The sequence below is a fragment of the Sarcophilus harrisii genome, chromosome 1 (genome assembly GCF_902635505.1).
Source record: "Sarcophilus harrisii chromosome 1, mSarHar1.11, whole genome shotgun sequence".
Classification (NCBI taxonomy): domain Eukaryota; kingdom Metazoa; phylum Chordata; class Mammalia; order Dasyuromorphia; family Dasyuridae; genus Sarcophilus; species Sarcophilus harrisii.
The window spans coordinates 15,155,491-15,179,737 of NC_045426.1; the positions used below are offsets into that span (position 1 = coordinate 15,155,491).

Sequence of the window (24,247 nt, forward strand, 5' to 3'; positions counted from 1 at the left end):
TCACCCCGGGCCTGGGAGGAAGCGCCCGGTTTTCCTCCCTTCTCCCCAGGCCCGCCCCAACAATCCCCCAGTCTGACCCCTCGCCCCCCAGCAGCCGCTCAGTCCTTAGGCTGCCGGGGCGGCTGCGATGCTCCAGGCGGCGCCATTGGGCCGCCCGTGCTCTCCGCTCTGAGCCGGAGCATCCTTTGGCTCTTGTTTGAGGGCGACTTTCGTCCTGTCCCGGGCAGAGAAGCCCGAGATGCTCACGGAGCCCCGGCCCCAGGCAGAAGGAGCTGTCCTTTGGGGATCTCCAAGCACAAAAGCGCGTCATCCCTGGGGGAAGCGGCGCTCCGGCGTAGGCGCAAGGAAACGGGGCTCGGGCTCCCGGGGTCCCGCGGCCTGAGGCTGCGCCGGGGCCACGAGGCGCCTCTGGGCCGGCTTCTCCTCCGGCTCAGCGCGAGCAGGCAGAAGGACGCCCGCAGACCCCGCTCCTTCGGGCTTAGTCTTTCCCCAAATGCGCCCTTCTCCCCGGCCCTGGCCCAGCATGCCCGCCCTCATAACGGACTGAAGAAGAGCTGAACAAGCCCGGCCCGGACCCCCCTTTCCCAAAGAAGAGAGGAAGCTCTTTCCCCCTCTCCGGGTCCGGCCAACGTTCTCTCCCGCCTCATCGCTCTGGGTGACGGGCTTGGGATCACCGGGCACATCCTCGCGTTCTCCGGCTCCTCCCAGCGCAACGATGCCTAGATGGGCAGAGCTTGTTCAGCCGAGCCCCAATAACGGCCACTCTTTGTTATCAATTCTCCGCTATCACAAAAAGCGCTTCTCCGGCATCTTAGGGCGCAGGGAAACTTCCATCACCGGAAACTCCGGGTAATAAGTGTGTGTATATATATATATGTCACCTTTAAAAAAAAAAAAAAGCACAATTATAAAGTGATTTCCGGCTTCTTGGACCGATTCCAACAGCACGTGCCTTCCCAGAAACCTCCCGGGACAGATGTCCCTTTGTGTCTCATTGGCTGTTTTCTGGGTTAGAGCAAAACCTCAAAGTTGTTTCCATTTCTCTCACTGTTGGTGGTTTGGGAAATATTTGATTGGGTTGGTAAAGTTTAGAGCAGCACCTTTTATTTTCCCCTCCCAAGAACCATTTGTTTATAACCTATGAACATTTATCTCTCAGGGCCCGGTATTTGGTCCTACGATTTCATGTTGGTTTCCTCTCTATTTGGTCAGATCCTTATTGGAGGTATTTGACATGAAGATTTTTTTCTCCAAATCAAAAGTTCTTTTCCCTGTACTGGCTCTTCAGCTTTCCAATTTCACATAAGTCATTTATTTATGGAAGGGCACCTGCATGAGCCCTCATGATGTCTCTAACTATTTGTCTAACTTTTCTCTATAAAAAGTATTCTAGGATTAATTTATACGTCTGGGACGGTTGTGGTAGATTGGCTCCAGATACTTGATGCCTTTTATGATTATGTGATTGTTGGGATGCTGCCTTCTGCCCTTTCCTCTCCGCTTTTGCTCTCAGCATATAAAATGCGGATGATTTTGGTAGGTTTATTTTGTGTCCTGCTACTTTAGTGACAGGAACATTTTCGTGGCTTTGCTGACCCGCCCGGTTTGTCTGAGTAAGCCGATCCATGATTTAATCCATCAGCAAGAAGTTATTCAGTGGCCGATGATCCGATCACTCTGCGTGATGTTAGGGACATGAAGACAAAGACAAACCAGTTGTTACCCTGATGGAACTTACATCCTTAATGGGGCACGAATATGTGTTGTGTCTGCAGATGTATTTGCATATATGTATTGTATGTGCTGCTGCATGTATGCATTTATATGTATGAAATATCCATATGTGTCTATATATTATATGTACATATGTGTGTATCTTATATATATGTGCTTATATATTTGCGTGTCTAGACAGAGTAGATAGTAGATAGAAATTAGGAAAGTTCAACACTTCCTGATTATGTGACCTTTATCAAATCATTTAACTTCTGTTTACCTCAATTGCCTCATCTATAAAATGGACATAATAAAAGCATCTACCTCACAGGGTTATTGTGCAGATGAAAGGATATAATGACTGCAAAGTGTTCAGTGCCGTGTCTGGCCAATTAAGCACTATACAAACGTTAGCTTTTATTATTGTTGTATTGTATGTACAATCATAGATACACACGGAGAAAGAAAGAACTCATTTTCTATTCAGCCATTAAAGTGACTCTCCGAGACCACAGATCTGACCATACCATCCACTCAATAAAGACAAGTGATTTCTTTTTGCCCCCAAGATCAACAACAGAATGATCTGTTTCACTTCCAAAGCCCTTTATAACCTATTTCCTTGTACCTTTTTGATTTTCTTATCCCTTACTCATTGATGAGCACTTTCAATCCATCCTTCTCAGGTGTTCCACAAACAAGACCCTCCATCTCTTGGTGCTGGACTTTCTCCTTGCGAGGGATGTAGAAGACCCTTACCCAAAATGACTACTCAGAGGTCACTCAAAATAGAAAGCAGAAAGGTGGTTTATTAATAAATTTTCATGAGACTCTGGGAGATGACTAAAAACCATTACACTGAATTCCCAATCCCTATATTTATGCCCACCTGCATTTTTGATTTCCTTCACAAGCTAATTGTACAATATTTCAGAGTCTGATTCTTTTTGTACAGCAAAATAACGTTTTGGTCATGTATACTTATTGTGTATCTAATTTATATTTTAATATATTTAACATCTACTGGTCATCCTGCCATCTAGGGGAGGGGGTGGGGGGGTAAGAGGTGAAAAATTGGAACAAGAGGTTTGGCAATTGTTAATGCTGTAAAGTTACCCATGTATATATCCTGTAAATAAAAGGCTATTAAATAAAAAAATTAAAAAATAAATAAATAAATAAATAAATTTTCATGAGAATGAGCAATTCCACTGTGAGGAGGGAAAGAGAGGAAGCTCGCGGTAGAAGGGCTAAAGAAGTAGTAAAGATCTAGTTTTTGGAGTTTCTGTTACAAAGGATTACATCATAAGCTAGGGAGCATGAAGAAATAGGTACCAAAAGCAGATTAGAATGGAAAGTTTTCAGTTTCCCTGATTCCGAGAGGAATCATCCATCAGACCTTCAAACTTCAGATTACTGAGCTGACGGCATTTGATAATCTAAATATTGATAACATTGAACAAGGATAAACATCATCATCTCTGATTAAGTAAATGTATCTAAAGTTTAAGTAAATATTGACACCATATTCATGTAGGTCACAGAGACATAGAAATAATAATAAAAAAGATAAAATACGAAAAAGAATTTAAACATTCCTGTAAGTTCTTCACCTCATCTCTCCATTCCACACCCCCCCAACTATCCCCGAATCTAGAACGTTTCTCCTTCTCTGTTCTGACTACTGACTTCCTTTAAGTCCTAACTAAGGTCCCATCTTCTACAGGAAGCCTTCTCCAACCCAATTAATGCTAGAGCTCACCTTTTGTTCATTATTTCTTATTTATCCTGTATACAGTTGGCTTGTCGTGCACATTTCTTTGCTTCTTATCTCTTGCATCAAATTTTGAGCCCCTTGAGGTCAGAGACTAATTTTTACCTTTTTTGTAACCCGAGTTCATAACGTAGTACCTGACACATGGTAGGGATTTAATAAATGCTTATTGCCTGACTGCTATTTATGTATCCGAAAGTTTTTTCTGTTTCAAAAGTTTTGGTACTAGTAAGTTAAAACTGCTCTAAGACCTTTGGGACAGCCTTTATAGAAATAAATATATACCTATAGATGTGTGTATATTTCTATATTATTATATTATATATCATATCATCTTAGCCTAGTGTCCATTGACCCCCCCAAAAAAAAAACCATCAATTTTTTTGAAGGATTTTTTGGAGAAAAATATTGGGTCTTTATTTCAATAGAATTGATTTCCTTTGTGATCCAAATATTCTATACATTTTAATAATTGTATAAATTCACTATTATTAATATTAAAATGTTCTTGAGAAGGTTCCATGGGCTTCACCAGAATACCCGAAGTCTGCGGCCCCTCCTGGGGTAAAGGGGACAAATGAAGATGCTTCGAACAGCCTGGATGGGATTGCCCAGGAAGTCTCCAGCTAAAAGAGCTGGTACAAAGCAACTCTTTCTTAAGGTAGCCATTGCTAGCCAGCTAGGTGTCCTGATCCATGTCCTGCCATTGAATTCTGGGGACAGAGCGAGGCTGGTGAGCCCCATCTCACTGACATCCAATTGTCAGGAAAGTCAACACGTCATCCCTGGATGTCATTGGTCCTCTGAGAATGAACAACGGCTATGAGAGAATGGATCGGTGACTCAGTCACCTGCAAGAAGAGTCCTATAGTAGGGACCCAATTCTAGGGAAGTGAGTGATAGGAGGTTTCTCCCTATGTAATGTAGAACCTGTGAGTGAGTCTGGAACCTGTGAGTGAGTCTGGAACCCGAGGCTTCACCCCTGAACACATGGAGTGGGGAGAGTGAGGAGAAATATCCCATTTCTGCTTTTTGCTTATCTCCCTCTACTATCCTAATCTTGCTTAAATACTATATAGAATAAGATTTCCAAAGCCCAACTTTGCTATTGGTGTAGAGTGCTCTATTGGGGGCAGAAGGTTAAAACTAGTTGAATGAATACCTGATCCATTTGTGGTACCATATTTTGTCTCACACTTGCTTAAGGTGACCAGTTCCATTGACCTTTTCCTACCCCGGGGCATTATAGGGATTATTCTGTCTCTTATGCATTAGTCAAACTCAGTTTCCCTAAATCTAAATCCAACATTTGCTCTACTGGAATTTTTGGCAAAAAGAGCCACAGCACAATGACGTATTCCCACTCGGCCACATTTTCAGACAATGGGCTCTCTTTCTGGTGGCTCTGTGGCTCGGTCCGTGCATTATGATAGGCCACAGGTTAGAAGGAAAGCTGATTTATTCTACAGAATTTGCAAAGGAGGCACATGATCTAGAGTCCAACATCCTTCATTGTTGGTTTGAATATCGCTTCACCTAATGAGCTGAATAAAAAGTGAGAAACAGCAGTTCCTGGGAATTCTTTGCAGCTTCCAACCTGGAGTGAGAACAAGTTCCACAATTACTGAGCCTGTTCTTTACTGTGCTGATTGGAACACATGGTGAGCTCCCCCTTCCCTTCTATTTCTTTCTCACACACAGAGGTGACATTGGTTTTCCTCAGGTGGATTTGCTGTGGAGATTTTTTTTCCCAAGATAAGAATAGAACCCAAAGTTGGGGTTTAGAGACTCACAGAAGTTCAGAGGTGGAAGTCATCAAGTGGCAGGTAACCCACAAGCTTAACAAAGCATTATCGAGCCTCTACTTGAAGGGGAAGATCCCATCATCCTCTGAGCAGCTCATCCCTTTTTTTAAAGAGTTCAGGCTATAAGGAAGTTCTTCCTGATATCAAAGCTAAACTGACCTCTCTGTAATTTCCACTTTCTGTCAACAAGCAAAGCCAGAATCATCTTTTTCCATGAGATAGCCCCTCAAGTATTTATAGTCTTAGTGAGTGGCAGTTTGGCCCAGAGCATTGACCTAGGTCCAGATTTTTGCAGTAGAGAGACAAAGTCAATCCACAAGAAAGTAGTCTGTACCCCCATGACAGAACTGCCCTCCCTTCTCCCAGAGGGGAGCCATTGCAGGATCATTCCTGTAAGAGGATGCTACCGGCCACAAAGAATCTCCGGTCCGGTTATGAAAGCCAATACCAGCCCTCTCAAATTCAGCAATATTGGTGGATACAATTTCTCATGAGGACTCATCTCCCGGGGCCAGGAAGTACAAGGAACAAACTAGTTTTTTTAATTCTTCACAATTCAAGGCATTAGAGGTATCCATAACCCTTTGTAATTTACCCAGAAGACTCAATTATCTTCATATCAGATACATGAGCTTTTCTTTATTAGAAATAGGAAAATATAATTTGATTGTATGAATTTGTTAATTGAAGCAAAAGTAATCTGAGCCTTTGTGCGCTTAAATGAACAATTATATTTTCTTGATTTATAATCAGGAGTTGGGTGCAAGTGATATCCACTAGAGACATTTCCTGAAGCCTTTCCTGCTAAGCTGGGGGCACAACTACCTCAGTCCCAGAGGGATAAGTTCATGGATTTGGACCTAGCAAGAATCTTTAAGATCAGCCGGCCCGATTCCATAATTTTTACTAAGGAAAGTGAGGTCCAATGTGTCGAAGTCAATCCTACTTACCTGGGGTCAAAAAGGTAGCAAGTGGCAGGCTTGGAATTGAATCCAACAGAGGAAAAACAGTATCATGTTGTGTTAATGCAGTGGATTTTTTTGCAGTCATTTTTTTGGACTTACCCTTCTTTCCTCCATAGTTACGTGGAGACACAACCTATTTATAAAATACTTGGAAATAATTACCCAGAGCAAAGCAAATTTTAAAATATCAGGTGATTGAGATTCTAGATAATTTGGACAAATTCCATAAGAGTATCTCTAATCCTTTTAGCTAGTATTTAAAACTAGGTGCACCATTTTGGTGAATATAGCATTTTAATAATAAAAAAAAACTAGTGTTCTAGGTTCCTGTTTATATAGAGTATAGATACACACATGCATAAATGTATATATACAAACCCACATTTATGCATATACATATGTATATATATATTGTGTTATCTCACTAGAAATTAGGATAATACTGGAACATGCCTAAAAGGACAAACATTAAAATCTGTATGAATCCCATGAAAATTTTCCAATGTATTATTATGTAGCGCGTGTCATGAAAGTTGCTATGGAGATATCATAGTCTTTCCCATAATTTGAGAACTCCCAGAATTTGCCAGTTTGGTAACATGAACTTAATGTGATAGGACGTTCTCAGAAAAGGATCATGGAAGAGCATTGCATCTTGCTGCCCCGTGCAGAAGGAGCTAGTGTGGGAAGAAAGAAGTACATCGTATATTGGGCAGCTTTCTCCTACGGGTCCTTGTGAGCTGCCATTGCAAGATAGTAGTTATCAGCATCATGGGACAAGCCAGAGTTCTCCAAGACCTGAAAATATGGGTCAGTAAGACTAACTCAAGCAAATACATCAAATCCTTAATATTTCCCTCTTTCCTTCCTCCATCCCCTGCAGGGGAGTGGAGCTCCATCAACAACCTGAGCTATCCTTTTTTATTCTCCCCTCCCAAAGGACTGAGAAGTAAGGAAAAGGAACCATTTCTATTTTCTATGAAAGGTAACTCATGCAAATTCCTTCCAATTTGGCCATCAACTGCTTACCTTTATTTCTGCTGTTTATACATCTACTTTTCACCGGGGGAGTCCCTTCATCTGCTGGAATAAGGCACCTACCATGAAGCTGGTCAGATGTTCTCTGGCTCCATGGAAAAAGACTCTGCTCATCATTGAAGGATTTGTTCTTTGAAATAATATAATCATACCTTATTAATCTATTGTTCCCTGGGACTGATTGGGGAGGGGGACAAATTTTATACTCTCCTCTCTGTTCTTAAAACGGGATTTGAACTTATGTTGTCGGGTTAGTCCAACTCTTTCCAAGAGAATCACAAAATTTTGGAGAAGAAAAAGCTAAGAGACATAAAGAAATCCTTTAAAATATTTTTATTTAGAATAAGAATATAATTTGGCATTTCTATACAATATAGCATGCAAATCATGATATGGTATCTTACAAGCTATAGAGCATCTCAGCACATGCACTGCTGCTGGATGATGATGCCCTCAGAGTCTAAGCTTTTTTAAATGAAATCTATGAAAAATAAAACATTTTCAGAATATAATTCATTTTCCTGGATCATGACGTCCAATAGGAGAAAACAGAATGATCTAAAACTATAGAATTTGATTGGATAAATGAAACATTTTAAGTGTGTGTACAGGGTCAATGTATGATTCCATGAATTTGCAGAGAGGAGTTACCTTTGGGGAGTAAGGGATCATTTTATAACTGATTGACCTTATGGCAAATAATCATGAGATTGCCAATAAATGAGGAGGAACATGGAGGGAACGATTTCAGGGACTTGACAAAAGTCTTCCAGACAGTTCGTCTCACTGCGCAGAAAGCAGAATCAGTAGAAGGAAACTGATCCTTTCCCTAATAAAAATAATAAATTTATATAATGATTGAATTTTAGCGAATAACAACATAGAGCCTATGATAAATAGATAGATAGCATAAAAGTGTGATACGAGCTTAACTCTGTTAGCTGGTTCTACTTATATAATTAGAGCTGATCATAAATAAATAAAGGGAAGAAGGGGATGAAATCTCTGCACACTGGTGGAGGCCCAATTCATTCACTGATATATTATTTGTGATAAAATGGTTCTTTTTTTCTTTCTAAATGTCCCAAGACACTCTATTATTAGGAAGAGTATCCCAACTTCTGGTAACTGTCTTTCTCCTACCACTGCTGGCATTTAAGTCTTAGGAATCATGAACGCAGCAATAGTGGAGAAGACAGCAAATGCTATTAATGCAGAGTGAGGAGTCAGAGGATCCTAGATTTTAACAAGTGACTAGTGTGGGACCCTCCCCTATTGAGAGATCTTATTAAAATGGACTCTTTGATGTGTGAGAGTCTACTGAGAGAATTTTGGGAAACTTAGCTCAACAAATGTGAAAACTCTGGCTAAGAATTCCACTGATATGTCAAAGACCTGAATCCATGCCTGTGGCAACTCCCTTCACAATCCTAAATTCTTGATTATTTTGAGTTTTACAACAGTTGCTTGAGTCTCAGAGACATTAAAGACTTGTTTGTATTCTTTTCTTACAGCTTAGAGACTGATGAAGAAGGGGGATAGATTTGAACTCAGATCCTTCTGATGAAAAGACAAATGTTACACTAACAACAATGCGTCTTTTGGTTAAGAAAATAATTTAAATAAATGATCCTTTTTTTAGCTTTAGATTTTATCCAATCTAGGACTTCCTCTAATCAAATCCCAGCAACCAGGCATATTAAGAATAGGGTCTCCTCACTTTGTTCCTCAGAAAGCCTTGGAGAGGCTGGCCCTTAAAATCTCTGATTGCCAGGCCCTCTTGGTTGTTTTAGTGCTGCTGCAGCTGGCAGATAATGGGCTGCTCCTGAGTTCAAACCAAGCACTCAGGCTGTAGTTCAACATTACCATTCTGTCTGAAATAAATAGATGATCAAACAGATATGGGCCGAAGCGCGCTCTAAGGCAAGCTCTCAAATCTCTAAAATACATCCAAGCTCTCTTAGATCTGGGCAGTGGGATCGGGAACCAAAGCGATTTCCCTTTGTCTGATCTGGATTCTGCAAAGCGATTTCCCTTTGTCTGATCTGGATTCTGCAAGATTTCATTTGGAGAGGGGGAGAAAGTCAGGGTTATAAACATGAGCACGTCATAAAATCCCCAGATGGGGAGCCCAGCTGTCACCCCTGGCCTGACATATACCTGAAAGGAACCCCCAGCATCATATGCCTGACAACCAGCCGTTCTCTAATCTTGGGTCAGGGTTTTGTTTTTTAGGAAATCGAGAGGAGCGCACATTTTAGGGTCAGGGTTAGCACACTGGGGGAGGGAACACCCTGAGGAGTCAATGCCTTCTTTCAAGAGAGGCAGGCAGCTTCTCCACAACTCAGAGTTTTAGAGAGTTGTCTAAGGCATTGGGAGGTCAAACAGCCAGAGAACATCAGAGGGAAGACTTGAACTCAGCTCTTCATGACCATGAGGTCATCTCGCTAGTCAATCAATCACACGGCTACTTGTTTTTATTGTTATTTGGTAATATTTCTGTATTCTTTCCATTTCCCTTTAAAGGGAGAGTTTTTCTCTTAGCCTTAGAAGCAAGCTTTATATCCTACAATACGGCGACTACTAAGTTATTATTCTTTTAGGGAAGTCCCTTTTGTGTAGAGACAAAAGGAGGAAAAGCATCTTTTGGGAAGATTTTGGGTTTTGTGAGCGATGTTTCGGTACCAGCTACCCTGGGGAAGGCTCAGTAACAAACTGTACATCAGCAGACGGCCTTGGGGACACAGGCTGCCCTGGTTGGCGAGTTTGCAACCCAACCATTCCAGGAGAGGGGAGCATGGAGACTTCACCTTGGTTTCACCATGGCCACCATGCTCCAGGAGATGCCCAGGGAGCACCCATCACCACCAGGTGTTGGCAGGAGGCCAACCAGCCCCTCCACTCTCCTTTGACTTATTTCCTGTTCCAGTTTTGTGAGATGCTCTGGATCTTTTTTAACTTGATCCTCTGGTCGAGCATCTTGTATTTTGCTGGGTGCTCATCGGTCTTCTTTGGGACAGACGGCGCGTAGGAACCGGATGCGTACGCTGGTCTTTTGAAATGGCGCAGAGGAGCCTTGATGACTGGAAGGAATAGAGAGAAAGGTAGATTGCCATTAGTCACCCCCAAAATGGTACACTTCAGAGGAGCTTTCTTCCAACCCTCTCATTTTTAAGAGAAGGAAACTGAAACCCAGGAAGATGCTCACAAGAGTTGTCAGAGACCATGAGCTCTTATTCCAGAACCAAGGTAGTTTCCACTATCTCCAGAAAACACCCTAAAAGTCCCTGATGTCTTCCTCTCCCTTGTACCAGCTCCTAATGAATGGGGAAGGAAACGGAGCTAGTCTATGTCTATGTCTTCAAAAATACATGAAGATCAATCAGTAAATAAAGTTTATTCAGCACCTCCCTCATGCTGTGAAATCTGGACCAGCACCAGGCCAGGAAACGGAATCACTTCCGTCTGAATTGCCTGAGGAAGATTCTGAAGATCCCCTGGTAGCAGAAGGTACCAGCCCTTGAACCCGTCTCAAAGGAGTGCCCAGCACCCCAACTCTCATGGAAAGAGCATAGCTCCATCGGGCTGGCCACATTGTTCAAATGTCAAATGTATGCTTACCAAAAAATTATTTTATGGAGAACTCACACAGGGCAAGAGCTTACAAGACGGTCAGAAAAGGCCATACAAGGACACTCTCAAGGTATCTCTTAAGCACCGATTATATGACATGGGAGACACTGGCGCAGGACCGCCCAGTGTGGCGGGCCCTCAGCGGAAAGTGCTGTATAATAAACTTGAATTAGCCCAAAGGAAGCACAAAATACACAAAATTAGAAAAGTCACTTGGAGAAGTCCACAGGGATTATTTGTGTCAGCATTCTGAGCTCACATTGATCCGAGCAGCACGATGGGGCACAGCATAACTTGCTTCTAACATAATGATGTCATTTTAGTCATCTTTGAAAATGGACACAACTGTAACTGCTTAGTGCTGAAGAGCTTTCCTCAAAGAGCTTAGTCTAAGGAAGAACACGTTGAGAACTTTTTTAATTCATCTAATTCCTACAGAGGGTAATTACACAACAAGAAGAAGGAGGAGGAGGATTGAGAATGATTGGGAGAGGATTTCGTCATTGCCTCAAGGACTAAAACCAAACTCCCAAGCCTCTCCCTCAATAATAAATACAGAGCATTTCTGCAATATTACCCACAATCAGGAGGGATTCACTAAAGACTGGACTTTGGGACATGCAAGATTGAAAGTGCCGGGAAATCGTAGTTTCCCTTTTCACCCAAACCACAGCAGAGGGACCAAAGATGGCGTGATAACAGGAATCCAACCCTCTCCCACCCAATGTGCGCCCAAAATACTGGACTGAAAATTAAAAAAATCAGAGTGAACTTCCCGGATCTGGAGACTTGGCCATTTCCGAGAAAATTAAAAGTAACAGAGAGAAACTTAAAATATTTTATGTTAAAAACTTGATGGGCGATTCATTTGAGAAAGATCTGGGAGTTTTCATTCGTACCAAGCTAAAAGTGAGCCAACAAAGCAGGCAGGTTGCACTAGCAGATGTCCCTACACAGAAAGAGCTGCTTCTGGGGTGAGTGGGCCCTTCCCTTTATAAGAAAGGGGAGGCCAGTCGTTTGGTGAGTTAAAAGAAGTCCTTTTCATGGGTGGAATGGACTAGATATCCCTGTAGCTGAAACTCCATGATTCCACAATGTAACGGTACAGTCAAAGGAAGAAATGTCCCTGTGCCATGACAAATAATAACAGCTTGTAGTTCCTTATCGATATCCATTCATTTGTTCCTCATAAGTGGCCCTGTGAGACAGGTATTCGATCCATTTTACAGACAAAAACCCTGAAGTTCACAGAGATTAGGTGAGTTTTTCATGGTTGTAGCTAAGTGTCCTCAGCAGGGTTTGAGCCCAGGTTTCCCTCATTCCAAAGCTCGTATTCTGTTCCCCAGAACCGCTTCCAGCCCAGCTGTCATGGCGTTCATCCAGGGAAGTACATCCTGCAGAGGGGGAGCCAACCAGCCCCATCAACTGTCATCCGAGGCTGACTGAGGCACAAGGTGCATGGGAGACAGACAAGAGAGGACGTGAACTAGGCAGAAACATCCCCAGTAGCACCTGGATCACCTTTCTTACTCCGGAGGGAGGCAGCCCAAGACCGGGACCCAGGAGCTCAGGGAGGAGCCTGGCCCCTGTGCCAGGGCCCTCGGCCCTCTCTTGGGGGTGCTCCTGGGGGTGCTCCCACAGAGACTGCTCCTGGAGACCCGGAAATGACAGTTATGGTCACCAGAGACCCTGGCTCTGCCCAGTGCCCAGAAATTATGACTTTATCAAGGACAATAACACGGGAGAGCAGCTTGGACATGTTCACATACACGTACGGATTGTCTGATTCCGGGGTCTGTTTGGCCACTGAACCCTAAGGACCCTGGGATCTTTTCACCTCATCTTTTCATCCTCCAGGTGTTTTCTTCCCCATTAGAATGGGAGCTCCTCGAGAGAAGGGACCATCAGTTTTGTATCCCCAATGTTAGTGCCCAGTAAGCACTTAACAAAGGCTCATCCATTCATCCATTCCAGGCCTGGTCCAGCACTCTTGTACCTTCAGTCAGGATGAGAAAAATGTGGCACAGTGGAAAGAGCACAAGCTTTGCAGGTTCAAATATTGCCTCACCCCCTGGGTGACCTTGGGCAATCCATAGTCTTTCAGGGCTTTCATTCGTTCATTGTTAAAATTAATATGATGCCCTCTCAATGCCCTTCTCTTCCTAAATCTAAGATCCTAAGATAAACTCCTTGTGCCTCAGTTTCCTCATCTGTAAAATGAGATTGGAGTGGGTGACCTCCAATATTCTTTCTAGTTCTGCATTTAAACCATTGCCCCCTTTCTAAGCTTCCTGTCAGACTGAATGAGGTCCCCTCCAGCTCTGATATCCTCACATCAGCCCTGCTCTTTGGTATAGCCTGAGACAGGCTAAGTCATGACTTTGAGTAAATGATATACTTATGGAAGATGATAAAGGATCTAGAGAAAAGAAAAACAATCTTCTTCTGCGATGGCTTAATTTTGTTATGAAATGTTAGGATAAACAAGGGGACCGAGGCCGGATTCAATTCTGGAACAAATGGGAAAACATTTTTTTTTCTGTTTTGCCAGAAAATAGTCAAGCAATTTGGGGCTTTATTGCAAAATCTGAATTTGGAAAATGTCAGCAGCAGATGACTTACTGCTCCTTCAGCCCCATCGCCACCCTCTGCAAGCATTCCATTTTCGCTACTCAGCAGGAACCCATCCCAAATAGTCCATTCCGCCTTCTCAGCAGGAAGCAGCATTTATCGTTTACCAGCATTCCCACAGACAAGATCAAAGATGGCCCTTTCCAGTGGAGTGGGTACCGACGGAGCAGAACCTGCCGACAGATGGGAACCTGCTACTAATGGATGGATACCATGGCCAGCTCACCATCAGGCTCACTGGCAACAAATGAGGAGCAATGGAAATAAAGTCTGGAGAATTCGGGCTTCCCAAGGGCAGGAGCTTTTATTTTTCATTTTTTATCTTCATATTCCCAGAAGCTAACACAGTACCTAGCACACAGTAACTGTTTATTTAAACTGAAGCATACTTCAATCTTACATGAGAAGGGAAATGTGCAGTAATAGACTCAAGAACCAAGGTTTAATTGTGTCTGTTTAATTCAAACCTTGAGAGAAGATTAATGTTTTTCACAGAGATTCCTTTACAGAATTTTTCCAGTAGTGGTGCAGCATGGGTGCTGGGTGAGAATCATTCCCCTTAGTTCTGGAGAAACTGAGCCCAAGTAATCAAGTGATATTTTTCCAGGCCTGAATTAAAGCTAGTACTCCCTAAAATTCTCTTTTTGGGGAAGAAACACCAAAAAGAAACAGTTCTGTGTGCATGTATGGACTCTGGTGGCAATCTTAAAAATCTTCCTCCTTTCTTTTCTCCATGACCCCTCCTGTTCCCCAATCCAGATCTGGAACCATAATCAAATGAACATTGTTCCTGGATGGGAAGTATCTGCCTATGTTCCTTTGCTCTGCCATACAGGTAACCTTCTCTTTCCAAAGTGCCCTCTATGGTTGTTCACTTCCCTTTGGGTACAAATTTCCCCATTAGAATGTAAGCTCCTTCAGACTAGGGGCTCTTTTTATTTGTATTCCCTACAGTTTAGCATTGCATTATAAATACTGTTTCATTCATCTAGTTATACTTTTTTTTCAGTGCAAAATCCTTTCCCATAAACCAATTTGCTTTGTCAGTGCTAGGTGGACAAATGGATAGAATGCTGGATGGATAGAATGCTGGGTAGAGTTAGAATTAGCTGTGTGATTCTGGTCAAGCCATTTAAGCCCTTTTGCCTCAGTTTCCTCACCTGTAAATATGAGCCGGAGAAGGAAATGGCAAACCCTCCATTATCTTTGCCAAGAAAAAGTCAAATGGAGTCAACAGTCAGACGTGACGGAAAACCACAGAACAGTGGAGATTTTGACACAAGTATATATTTCTCTGCTGAGGTTAAGAAACTCATTATCTATATTACTTTCTCTTTTGTGCTTCAGGGAAGAAAGGACAGTTAAAAAAGATCACATAAAATCAAACATCTCTTCTGTGTGTGTTTTTTTAACAATTTCATTAAATTGATTCTGTACTGAGATGCTTTGCCAGGAAAAACTGTAACTTTTTATTCTAAAGTACTTTTTGTTCCCAAGTCCTTGTGCATTCCTCAGCTCCTCTGAAGGCTTCCTTCAATCATTTCTAGTTCTCTTATTTTCCTTTTCCCGATGATCTTTTCCACTTCCATAAATGTCTCGAGGCTGTTATTCTGATCTATTCTCCCTCTAAAGTAGACCTGAGAGCCTTAATTCCTTATACTTACACTTAACTCTTTCTGCTGAGCTTGGGATGCTAAATGTCCGTGGATGGATACACTAAAAATCAATGCACTTTTTGCAATGTGTTTTAGGAGTCTGAGAGACCTGAAACTGTTAACTAATTAAAGTTACATTAACTAATGTTAACTTTCTAGAGGAAAGAAAGCAAGACGTGAGCTCAAGATCTTCATTGGATTTTCCATTAAAACAAGGTTCTTGAGAATGGGCTTCAGTCAGCTAGATAGCATGGTGGATAAAGTCAGAAAGTGGATGTGTTTTCAGTCATGTCCAACTTTTTGTGACCTCCTTAGGGTTTTCTTGGCAGATTCCGGAATGGTTTGCCATTTCCTTCTTCAGTTCATTTTATGAAAGGGAAACTGAGGCAAACAGGGTTAAGTGACTTGCCCAAGGTCACACAGCTAGGCTAAAGCCAGATCTGAACTCAGGAAAATGAGTCTTCCTGATTCCCAGACCACTGCTCTATCCACTAAGGTACCATCTAGCTGTTCAAAGCCCATCTGTCCTCAGACACTGACAAACTGTGTTACCCTGGGCAAATCACTTAAACTCTGTCTCAATTTTCTCATCCATAAGATAGAAAGAATTATAGTATCTACCTCCCAGAACTGTTGTGGGGATCAAATCTGGTAAAAATTGCAAAGTGCTTAATATAGTGAAAAATATTTTTCATTATTTTTGCATCTAGTGTATATCTAAATATAGTACCTGATAAATCATAAGAACTTAAAAAATGCTGACTGAAACTTTTTTTTTGTGGTGGCAAAATATTGGGAGTCAAGGGTAAATCAATTGAGGAATGGTTGAACAAGTTGTGGAGTATGAGTGTAATGAAATACCACTTTGCTATAAAACATGATGGTTAGGCAAATATCAGAAAGCCCTGGATAAACTTGTATGAACTGATGCAAAGTGAAATGAGCAGAAATGTACATAGTAACAGCAATATTGTGTAATGATCCACTGTGAATGACTTTACTCTTCTCAGCAATGCAGTGATCCAAGGCAATTCCAAGGAACTCAAAATGAAAAATGCTAACTACATCCAGACAAAAGGCTGATGGACTCTAAATTCAGATCAAAGCATTCTATTTTTACTTACCTTATTTTCATGTTTTTTTCTTTTATTCTGTTTCTTCTTTCGCAACTTGTGACTAATACGGAAATATGTTTTACATGATTGCATAGATATAACCTATATAAAATTGTTTGCCATTTTAGGAAGAGTGGAGAAAAAAGAAGAGAGAAAATTTGGAACTCGAAATCTTGGAAAAAATGAAAACTAAATAATGTCTTTATATATAATTTGAAAAATGAAATAAATGCTTGCTGTTTGAGTGATTTAGAGGAACTGCAAAGGGAAATGGTATACAAATTAAACCTTAGAAAGGGAAGGACGGGGAAATAAGTATTTCTCAGTCACTTATTATGTGCCAGGAATATACAACTTGCTTAATAATTATCACTTCCAAAATATTAGATTAAAAGGTGAAATGATCAATTTATTAATTCATTCAAGAAATATTCCTTGAGTCCCTCCATCTGTAAGATGAGATATGTTTTAAATTCACAAAAACTTACCATTAAGTTCTAAATATGAAATGATCCCCACAGATACACATTCTGTTAAATAACCAGATTGTCTAAATGAATGAACTAAGGCAAGTAGTGGAGCCAATAATTTTAAATCGGTTAGTTGGATCACGTCATTTCACTGTGTTGAGTACAGAGGTGGCTCTGAGATGTCACTGGAATGTGGAACTCCCAGGACAGAACATTCTTCCTCCAATCTAGAAATTTAGCATCTTTGAGACTTGCTAAGATGACTAGTGATGTCCATGGTGACATAAACCGTGTTTAGGAGTAGGACCAGGTCTTCCTACTCTAAGGCTGGATTTTTACTGACTACATTAGGCAGACTATTACATGATATCATTGCCTGACTGTTATCATGGGAAATGCAGGTTGTGAAGCGAAGGTTGTGGACTGGAAGCATGTTTTTATACCTTGCTGGCTTTGTTTTCTATTGTTTATGTTTTTGCTTTTCTTTTTGTTGGGAGGCTGGTTAGCAGAGAAATAGTCTTAGAAATCTCTTAAGTTCTCATTGCTGTTGTTTTCTGTTTCTTTGTTTTCCCCCTTCTTTCCAGAGCTACTTTTCTTTTTGCTGAATCTTTCCAAGAGACCAAAACTGTCTGTAAAAATTTTTTTGTTTGTTTGGTTTTGGGGAGGCCCTTGGGGTTAACTGACTAGCCCAAGGTCACACAGCTAGCAAGTGTGAAGTGTTGGGTTGGGTTTGAACTCAAATCCAACTGACTTCAGGGCCAGTGTTCCATCCACTGTACCATCTAGCTGCCTTTGTGAAATAACTTTTAGCTTCGGAAAACTACAAAGACTTAAGCATTTAAAGCTTTTGAAAATACTCATAATAAAAAGAGAGAAGTTGGCCACTGCCAAGTATTTTTTTTTAGCAAGATTAATAAAGAAAAATAAGGGAAAGGAGATTTCCAGGAGATGGTGAATCACAAGAGAGCTCAACTCCTCAATATCTGTCTCAAAAATCACATCAGCAAAGGATAGATATAAAGGGATGTCGCCAAACACAAATACCAGAAACTTTCACAGGAGGATTTTTAAATGACTAAAAGAAATGAACAAACCAAAGAAAAGTTCACCTGCAATAAAAAAATGAATAGTATGGATTAAGAAAAATGGAAAAAAAGATTTTGGGGGGAGGGGAATCATAGAGAAATAACATGATCAGCAAAATCAGAAACAAAATCAGAATTTTCTCAGACAACATAACCCTAAATTAAAAGAAGGAATGAAATTAACAAAAAAAAATCACAAAAAAAGAACTATGACCAAGGAAAGTCAGATGAAGATGAAATTCAATAGATTAGAAATATCCAAGTAAACAGAACAACTGTTAAATGAAAAGTTAAATTATTTTACTAGAAAACATAATGGGTGAAGAACCAGAAGAAGCAAAATAATTAAAATACAATGAATAAATTTTCAAAAGCATTTTAAGTGATCCAGACAACAAAAACAATAAACCAAAGGTAAAAAAAAAACATCAAGTTTATGTAAAAGAGAAATAGAAAAAGAACTGTTAAGAAAAGAATTTCATAATTGCAAAAATCTTAGAATTTGGGGAAAGAACTCACTGACAAAAAATATTAGGAATACTGGAAAGCAGTGTGGCAGAAACTAAGTATTGACACAAACCTCCCATTATCTACCAAAAAAAAGGCCAAAATGTGTACAATTTAGACATAGTAGGAGATATCATAAGACAATTAGAGAAGCAGGGAATGTCTTACCTGTCAGATATAAGGATAAGGGAAGAATGATGATAAAAAAAGGTAGAAGAGCATTATGAGAAGTAAAAAGCATGATTTTTACTACTTAAGTTAAAAAGGATTTGCACAAATAAATCCAGTGCAGCCATGATTAGGATGAAAAGAGAAAATTGAAGGGGGGATTTTTATAGCAGGAATCTCTCATAAAGCTCTCATTTCTCAAATACATAGAGAACTGTGTCAAATCTATAAGAATATAGATTGAAATTGGAAAAGGGTCAAAGGATATAAACAAGCATTTTTCTAAAGAAATCAAAATTATTTATAATCATACCAAAAAGATACTCCAAATCACTATCGACTAGAGAAATGTAAATTAAAACAACTCTGAGATACCACTTCATATCTATAAAATTGGTTAATAAGAAAGACATAAAAAACATGTTGGAGAAGATATGGGAAAAAATGGGAACACTAATGAATTGTTGATAGAGTTGCAAACCAATCCAAACATTCTAGAGAATAATTTGGAACTATGTGCAAAGAACTATATAACTGTACATACTCTTTGACCCAGCAATCCTACCACTATATCTCCCAAAAAATCAAAGAAAAAAAGAAAAGGATCTATATGTATACCAATATTTCTAGCAGCTTTTTGTGTTGACAAAGAACTGAAAATTGAGGGGCTCTTCTTCCATCAGGAAATTGCTGAATAGATTGTATCATACGATTGTGATGAAATACCATTGTGCTATAAGAAATGATGAGTAGGAGGATTTCAGAAAAACCTGGACTGGCCTATCTGAATTGATATAAAGTAAAAAGCAGAACTAACACTGCACACAATAACAGCATTATTCCATGATGATCAACTGTGAATGACTACCTACATATTCTCAGCAATGCAATGATCCAAGATAATTCCAAAGGACTCATGGAAAAAAAATGCTTTCCACCTCCAGAGAAAGAACTTGTAGAGTATGAATGTAGATCAAAGCATACTTTAAAAAAACCTTTATTTTCTTGTTTTTAAAATTTTTGTTTTATGAAGTTTTCTCTATTTCCTTTCACAGTATGCTTAATATGGAAATGTGTTTTGTATGACTTCATATATATAGTCAATATAAAGTTACTTGCCTTTTTGGGAAGGAGAGAGAAAGGAAAGAGAATTTGGAATTCAAAATTTTAAAAAAATGATAAAAATGTGTTTACATGTAATTGGAAAAAAATAAAATAGTTTATCCTTAAAAAAGAAAAGAATCCCACCATTATATTTCAAGAACTCATAAAGACATTTTCTAAGAAAAATCAAAAATGTAGATTTCAAAAGATTTCAGATAGGCAGAATTCACCAGATGTCAATGGGACTGATTCTTAACTTTAGTGCCTAGGGCATATAATTGGTAAACTTCAAGACTACAAAGACAAACAGATTATCATAAGAAAAGCAATTGAAAGGGGAAAGAAACATCACATATTTAGAAATAGTATTTGGAATTCCCAAGTTTTCCCCACAAAAAAATGGAAATAACAGAATTTAGAACATGATATGCTGAAATTCAAGAGATATATAAGCTTTGTTGTGAAATCATTTTCTGGTCAATTATCACTCTACTTATCTTGTCAAAAATGGCAATAAAGTCTGTTTGGCACAATCCGTACTTGCCTATATCTTCACTGTTTGCCCTTTTAGATGTTCACAAACTATCCCTTTAATAATACTTTGTAGAGTATTGCCAGGAAGTAAAATCAAACTCACTGTCCCTTAGTTTGAAGACTCCATTAATTTTCCATTTTTTTGAAAATCAAGGGAACATTTCTCCTCCTCTAGTCCTATGCTATCTTTTCTGTGTTCTATAATTTTTCAAGTGTGTCACTAGCAGTGGTTTAATAATAATATTCAGAAAGGTAAGGAATATTCAAAGAATTAGAAAATAACATTTGAAAATTAATATTATTTTCTAATTCTTTGAATATTTGCTTTCAAACATATAATCACATGTATATATGCACATATGTATGTGTTTATGCATAGATTGCATATTTACCATGTGTATTTTGGACTTAATGAATGAATAATAATAGTAATAAGCTACATTCACTATTATTAATATTGAACTTACATGAGGAATGGGGATAGAATTCCATATTAAGAAAAAAATTTGTATTGTGATTTATTATCACATCTTCAATAAAATAATAAAACAATATAATATAAATTTATGTAGAAAAAGTCATTAATAAAATGCAGAATCAGTAGGAAAGTTTTTTGTCTCAGCATTATAAGTAACACTTATCTGAATCAAAATTTGGCATTATAGGTAATAAAGGAACTTTAGAACTTTCCCACTACGATAATGGCACAAAGCACTTCTGACTTGCTCACTTTCAATATTATTTCACATAGATCTGGAACTTTGAGCTATAGCAAAAAAAATGAGGAAAGAAATTAAAGGAATCAGCACTATTTGTTATCCTAAAATATGTGAAGTCTAAGATATCTCATTTAACAGAAAATGATGAGATTTGTTGAAAAAAGTCATATAATTCAAAATATTCCGATAAAATTTTCAGGTATCTTAGACAAACTCAAAAAAATCACAGGGATTTCTATATATCACCAAGAAAAAATATAGGAAGAGAAATACCATTCACAGCAACAACAAAATATATTAACCATCTGTAAATTAATCTATCAACATAAACACAAGATTCATATGCAGGTAAATATTGATAATATCTGGAAGAAATAGGAGAACTAAATCATAGATTATAATAATGGCACATGATTAGGTCAACCCAATATAGACATGACATAGAATGACAATATTCAATTATAAATTTAATTCCATATCAAATATAGTAAATAGAGTATGTCAAAAGACCTATAAAATAAAAAAAAATTCATAAAATGGAGAATAAAAAGTCAAATACAGTGAGAGAGATAATGAAAAATAAAAAGAAGCAATTTAAACTTGCCAGATTTTAAATTATATTACAAAGCAACTATTGTAAAAAGAAAAAAACAAAAACTCTGGTATTGAATAAAAAGTAGAAAATAAATAAAAAAAAGAAAATATTAGCAAAGGATGAGGCAGATCCTAGTGACATTTATATAGCATTTTATATTTGCAAAGTAATTGACATATTTGTATCTCATTTGAACCACACAACAAATCTTTGCACTATGTTTTGTTATATGTGGATGAGGAAACTGAAGTTCGGAGGTTAAATGAATTGCCCATGATCACACAGATATTAAATGTCTGAGACAGGACTTGAATTTGGAACTTTTATGTCTCCAGTTACAGAGTGCAAGTCTAAATTTTTACTAATCACCATTTCCCATCTTGTTGAAGGGATGGGAGTGAGGGGAAGGATAACTGATCCATTCAGCTGAAAGAATTGGGTATGAAAGAAAAACTGAAGGGAGAAGGATTTCTGCAGATATCTGTTCATTCAGGGGATCTCCTCACTTAAGGTAAGGACAGAGAGATAGCCACCTAGGTTTTGTTTGTGATTCTAAGGAACAGAGCTGCAGTTAACCAGACCCACGGCCTCAGATCTTCTGTGTGATTGGTGGTGCAAAAAGTAATACAAGGATGCTTAAGGCGAAGTAATTTTAATGTGGGAATGGATTAATTGCTATAGTAGTTCACAGGTGAAAGATACTGATAATGTGACTGACGTGAGAGTGTCCTATTTTAAAGAACTGCTTGGTTGGTTCTGGACAAGTGAAAGTGTAGAATGTTTGTGTCCTATAAATCCTGGTGCTCTGGTACACAATTCTGGTGGTCCCACCCTAGTTTTAGCTTTTCTCAGAAGTCTCTGGAATTCCCCGCACGTTATGTAGAGGATGACTGGGCAGTCTCTTCATGGTTAACCTGAACAACCCAGCAAGGACGCGGCGTCGCACTTTGAAGTGAACTCCTCCGGGAATCACATGGCACTCCGGGTTTTGCTTTTTCATAAACTCCCACTTCCTAACGTGTTTTCCAAGAGCAGAATAGGTCACTTCTCTGTTGGGCATTCTTCAGGCAGGGCGGTCTATCCATAATCACCTGAAAACAGGAGAAAGACAATGTCACCGACAGAGCAACAGACACGGGGGAGAAAAAAGCCTGTTCGATCTAAGGAAGGCACTCTAGCAAATCAAAGGCAGCGTGGGAGCTCTACAGCCCAACTACAATACGTCTGGACAGCCGCAGTCACTACAGAGCAAACAGCTGCTACAGGAAAGGCGTCCCGCAAAGAGGAGGTACCGTACCTGCCAGTCTAAGGATCCTTCCGCCAGGGATGCGGCCGCGGCTCCCCGGGGAGCTGCCCGGGCTGGAGCCCTTAGTGGTCGGGAGGGTGCAGTGGCTTGCTCCAGCCCAGGAGAACACCCCCGCTCCTGGGCCGCTCGAGAGGCTCCCGGAGGAAAGGCTGCTGCCACACCTGAAGCGACTTTGCCACTGACAGACGTGAAGGACCAGGGCTCAGCTCACATTATGTGTCCTTGCGGTAACGGGAATGGAGACTGCTCATCCTGGCGGGATCCTGGCAGGAACCATGACCCCTCCAGGCTGGCGCATTGTAACTCAATGGTTTTATTACCAGTGACAATTACTGGGAGCTCACTGAAGACAAGCTGGTGCTTCTCACCATCCTGCTTATTTTGGTTTCATGCCCTTATTAGGGAAACCAGCCCGTGACACCATCATTGTCCCCAAGGGAGGCCTCAGAGAGATCCTGGGCCGGGTTCACTGAGTCCCTGCTCTCACGACTCTTACAGAGACGTCCCAGAACCTGCCGTGCCGAGAACAGGAGAGCCCCGCTTCCAGACAGCAACAGGGGAGCCCTCCTATGGAGAGAGGGCCTGCCACACCAACTGCTCCTTAACTGAGGTGTGATGGCGGGCAAACTGGCCTAGAGCAAGCAGAAAGACGCCCCAAGGGGGGGACAGGTGCCACGTGAGTCAGACCCCCCCGAAAGCCATCTCCCCTTGGGCCATTATAGACGTGGTCTGGGAAACTCCCTGCCACCAGCAGCCCAGTGTCACTGCAAGTCCAAGAGCCCTCAGAGCATCTGTACTGGCAGAGATACTGGAGTGGCTGTCCCTTTCCTTTTCCAGTTCATTTTCCAGATGAGGAAACTGAGGCAGACTGAGTGAAATGGCCTGTCCAGGATCACACAACTGGTGGGTATCAGAGGCCAGATTGGAATTCAAGGCCTCCTGCCTCCCGAGCCAGGACTCTCCCTGCTGGGTCACAAGCTGCCTTACTTTGTCCATAGTAAGGGCTGAAATAAGACTCCTTTTTTGCCTGCTTTTCCCCCTCCTCACCAAAAGGCAGATGAGCTCTTGCGTCATAAGACCACAGGCCTCAATCTGGGAGCCTCAAAGGGCCTCTAATACAACCTCTGTTTCTACAGATGAGGAAACTGAGGCACAGGGAAGTGAGTTAACTTGCCCAAGAGGACAAAGGCAGGACTTAAGTCCAGGCTCCCTGACTCCAGAGTCTGTCCCCTTTCTCCTAAATCAATTATTTCTCTAATTCTCACATCAGCTGCTGAGAAAGAGCGCCGAGTAACGGCGGCGAGCTTTCCTGGGCAGAACCCAAGCCTTTGGAGGCTCACTTGTTGCCAAAGCAGCTCATTCCCACTAGCAGCAACAGAAAGAAGCCTGGCTTTCAAATCTCTCCTTTCTGAAAGCTCTAAACACTA

The 24,247-nt window shown here is 40.4% G+C and overlaps 1 protein-coding gene across 5 annotated transcripts in view; it reads right to left on the bottom strand.

The window, feature by feature from the left end:
* Positions 1-7,622: 7,622 nt before the first annotated feature.
* PDE1C (phosphodiesterase 1C) overlaps positions 7,623-24,247 on the bottom strand; it is a 366,823-nt gene continuing 350,198 nt past the window's right edge. For 4 of the 5 annotated variants that reach the window (XM_031952784.1, XM_031952753.1, XM_031952715.1 and 1 more), the window contains one exon: positions 7,623-10,381. In XM_031952784.1, the coding sequence (XP_031808644.1) occupies positions 10,212-10,381 (170 nt within the window). In that variant the 3' untranslated portion in view covers positions 7,623-10,211. Of the gene's footprint in view, positions 10,382-21,649; positions 22,606-24,247 lie in introns of those variants that run through there. The other variant, XM_031952722.1, reaches the window with a different exon arrangement.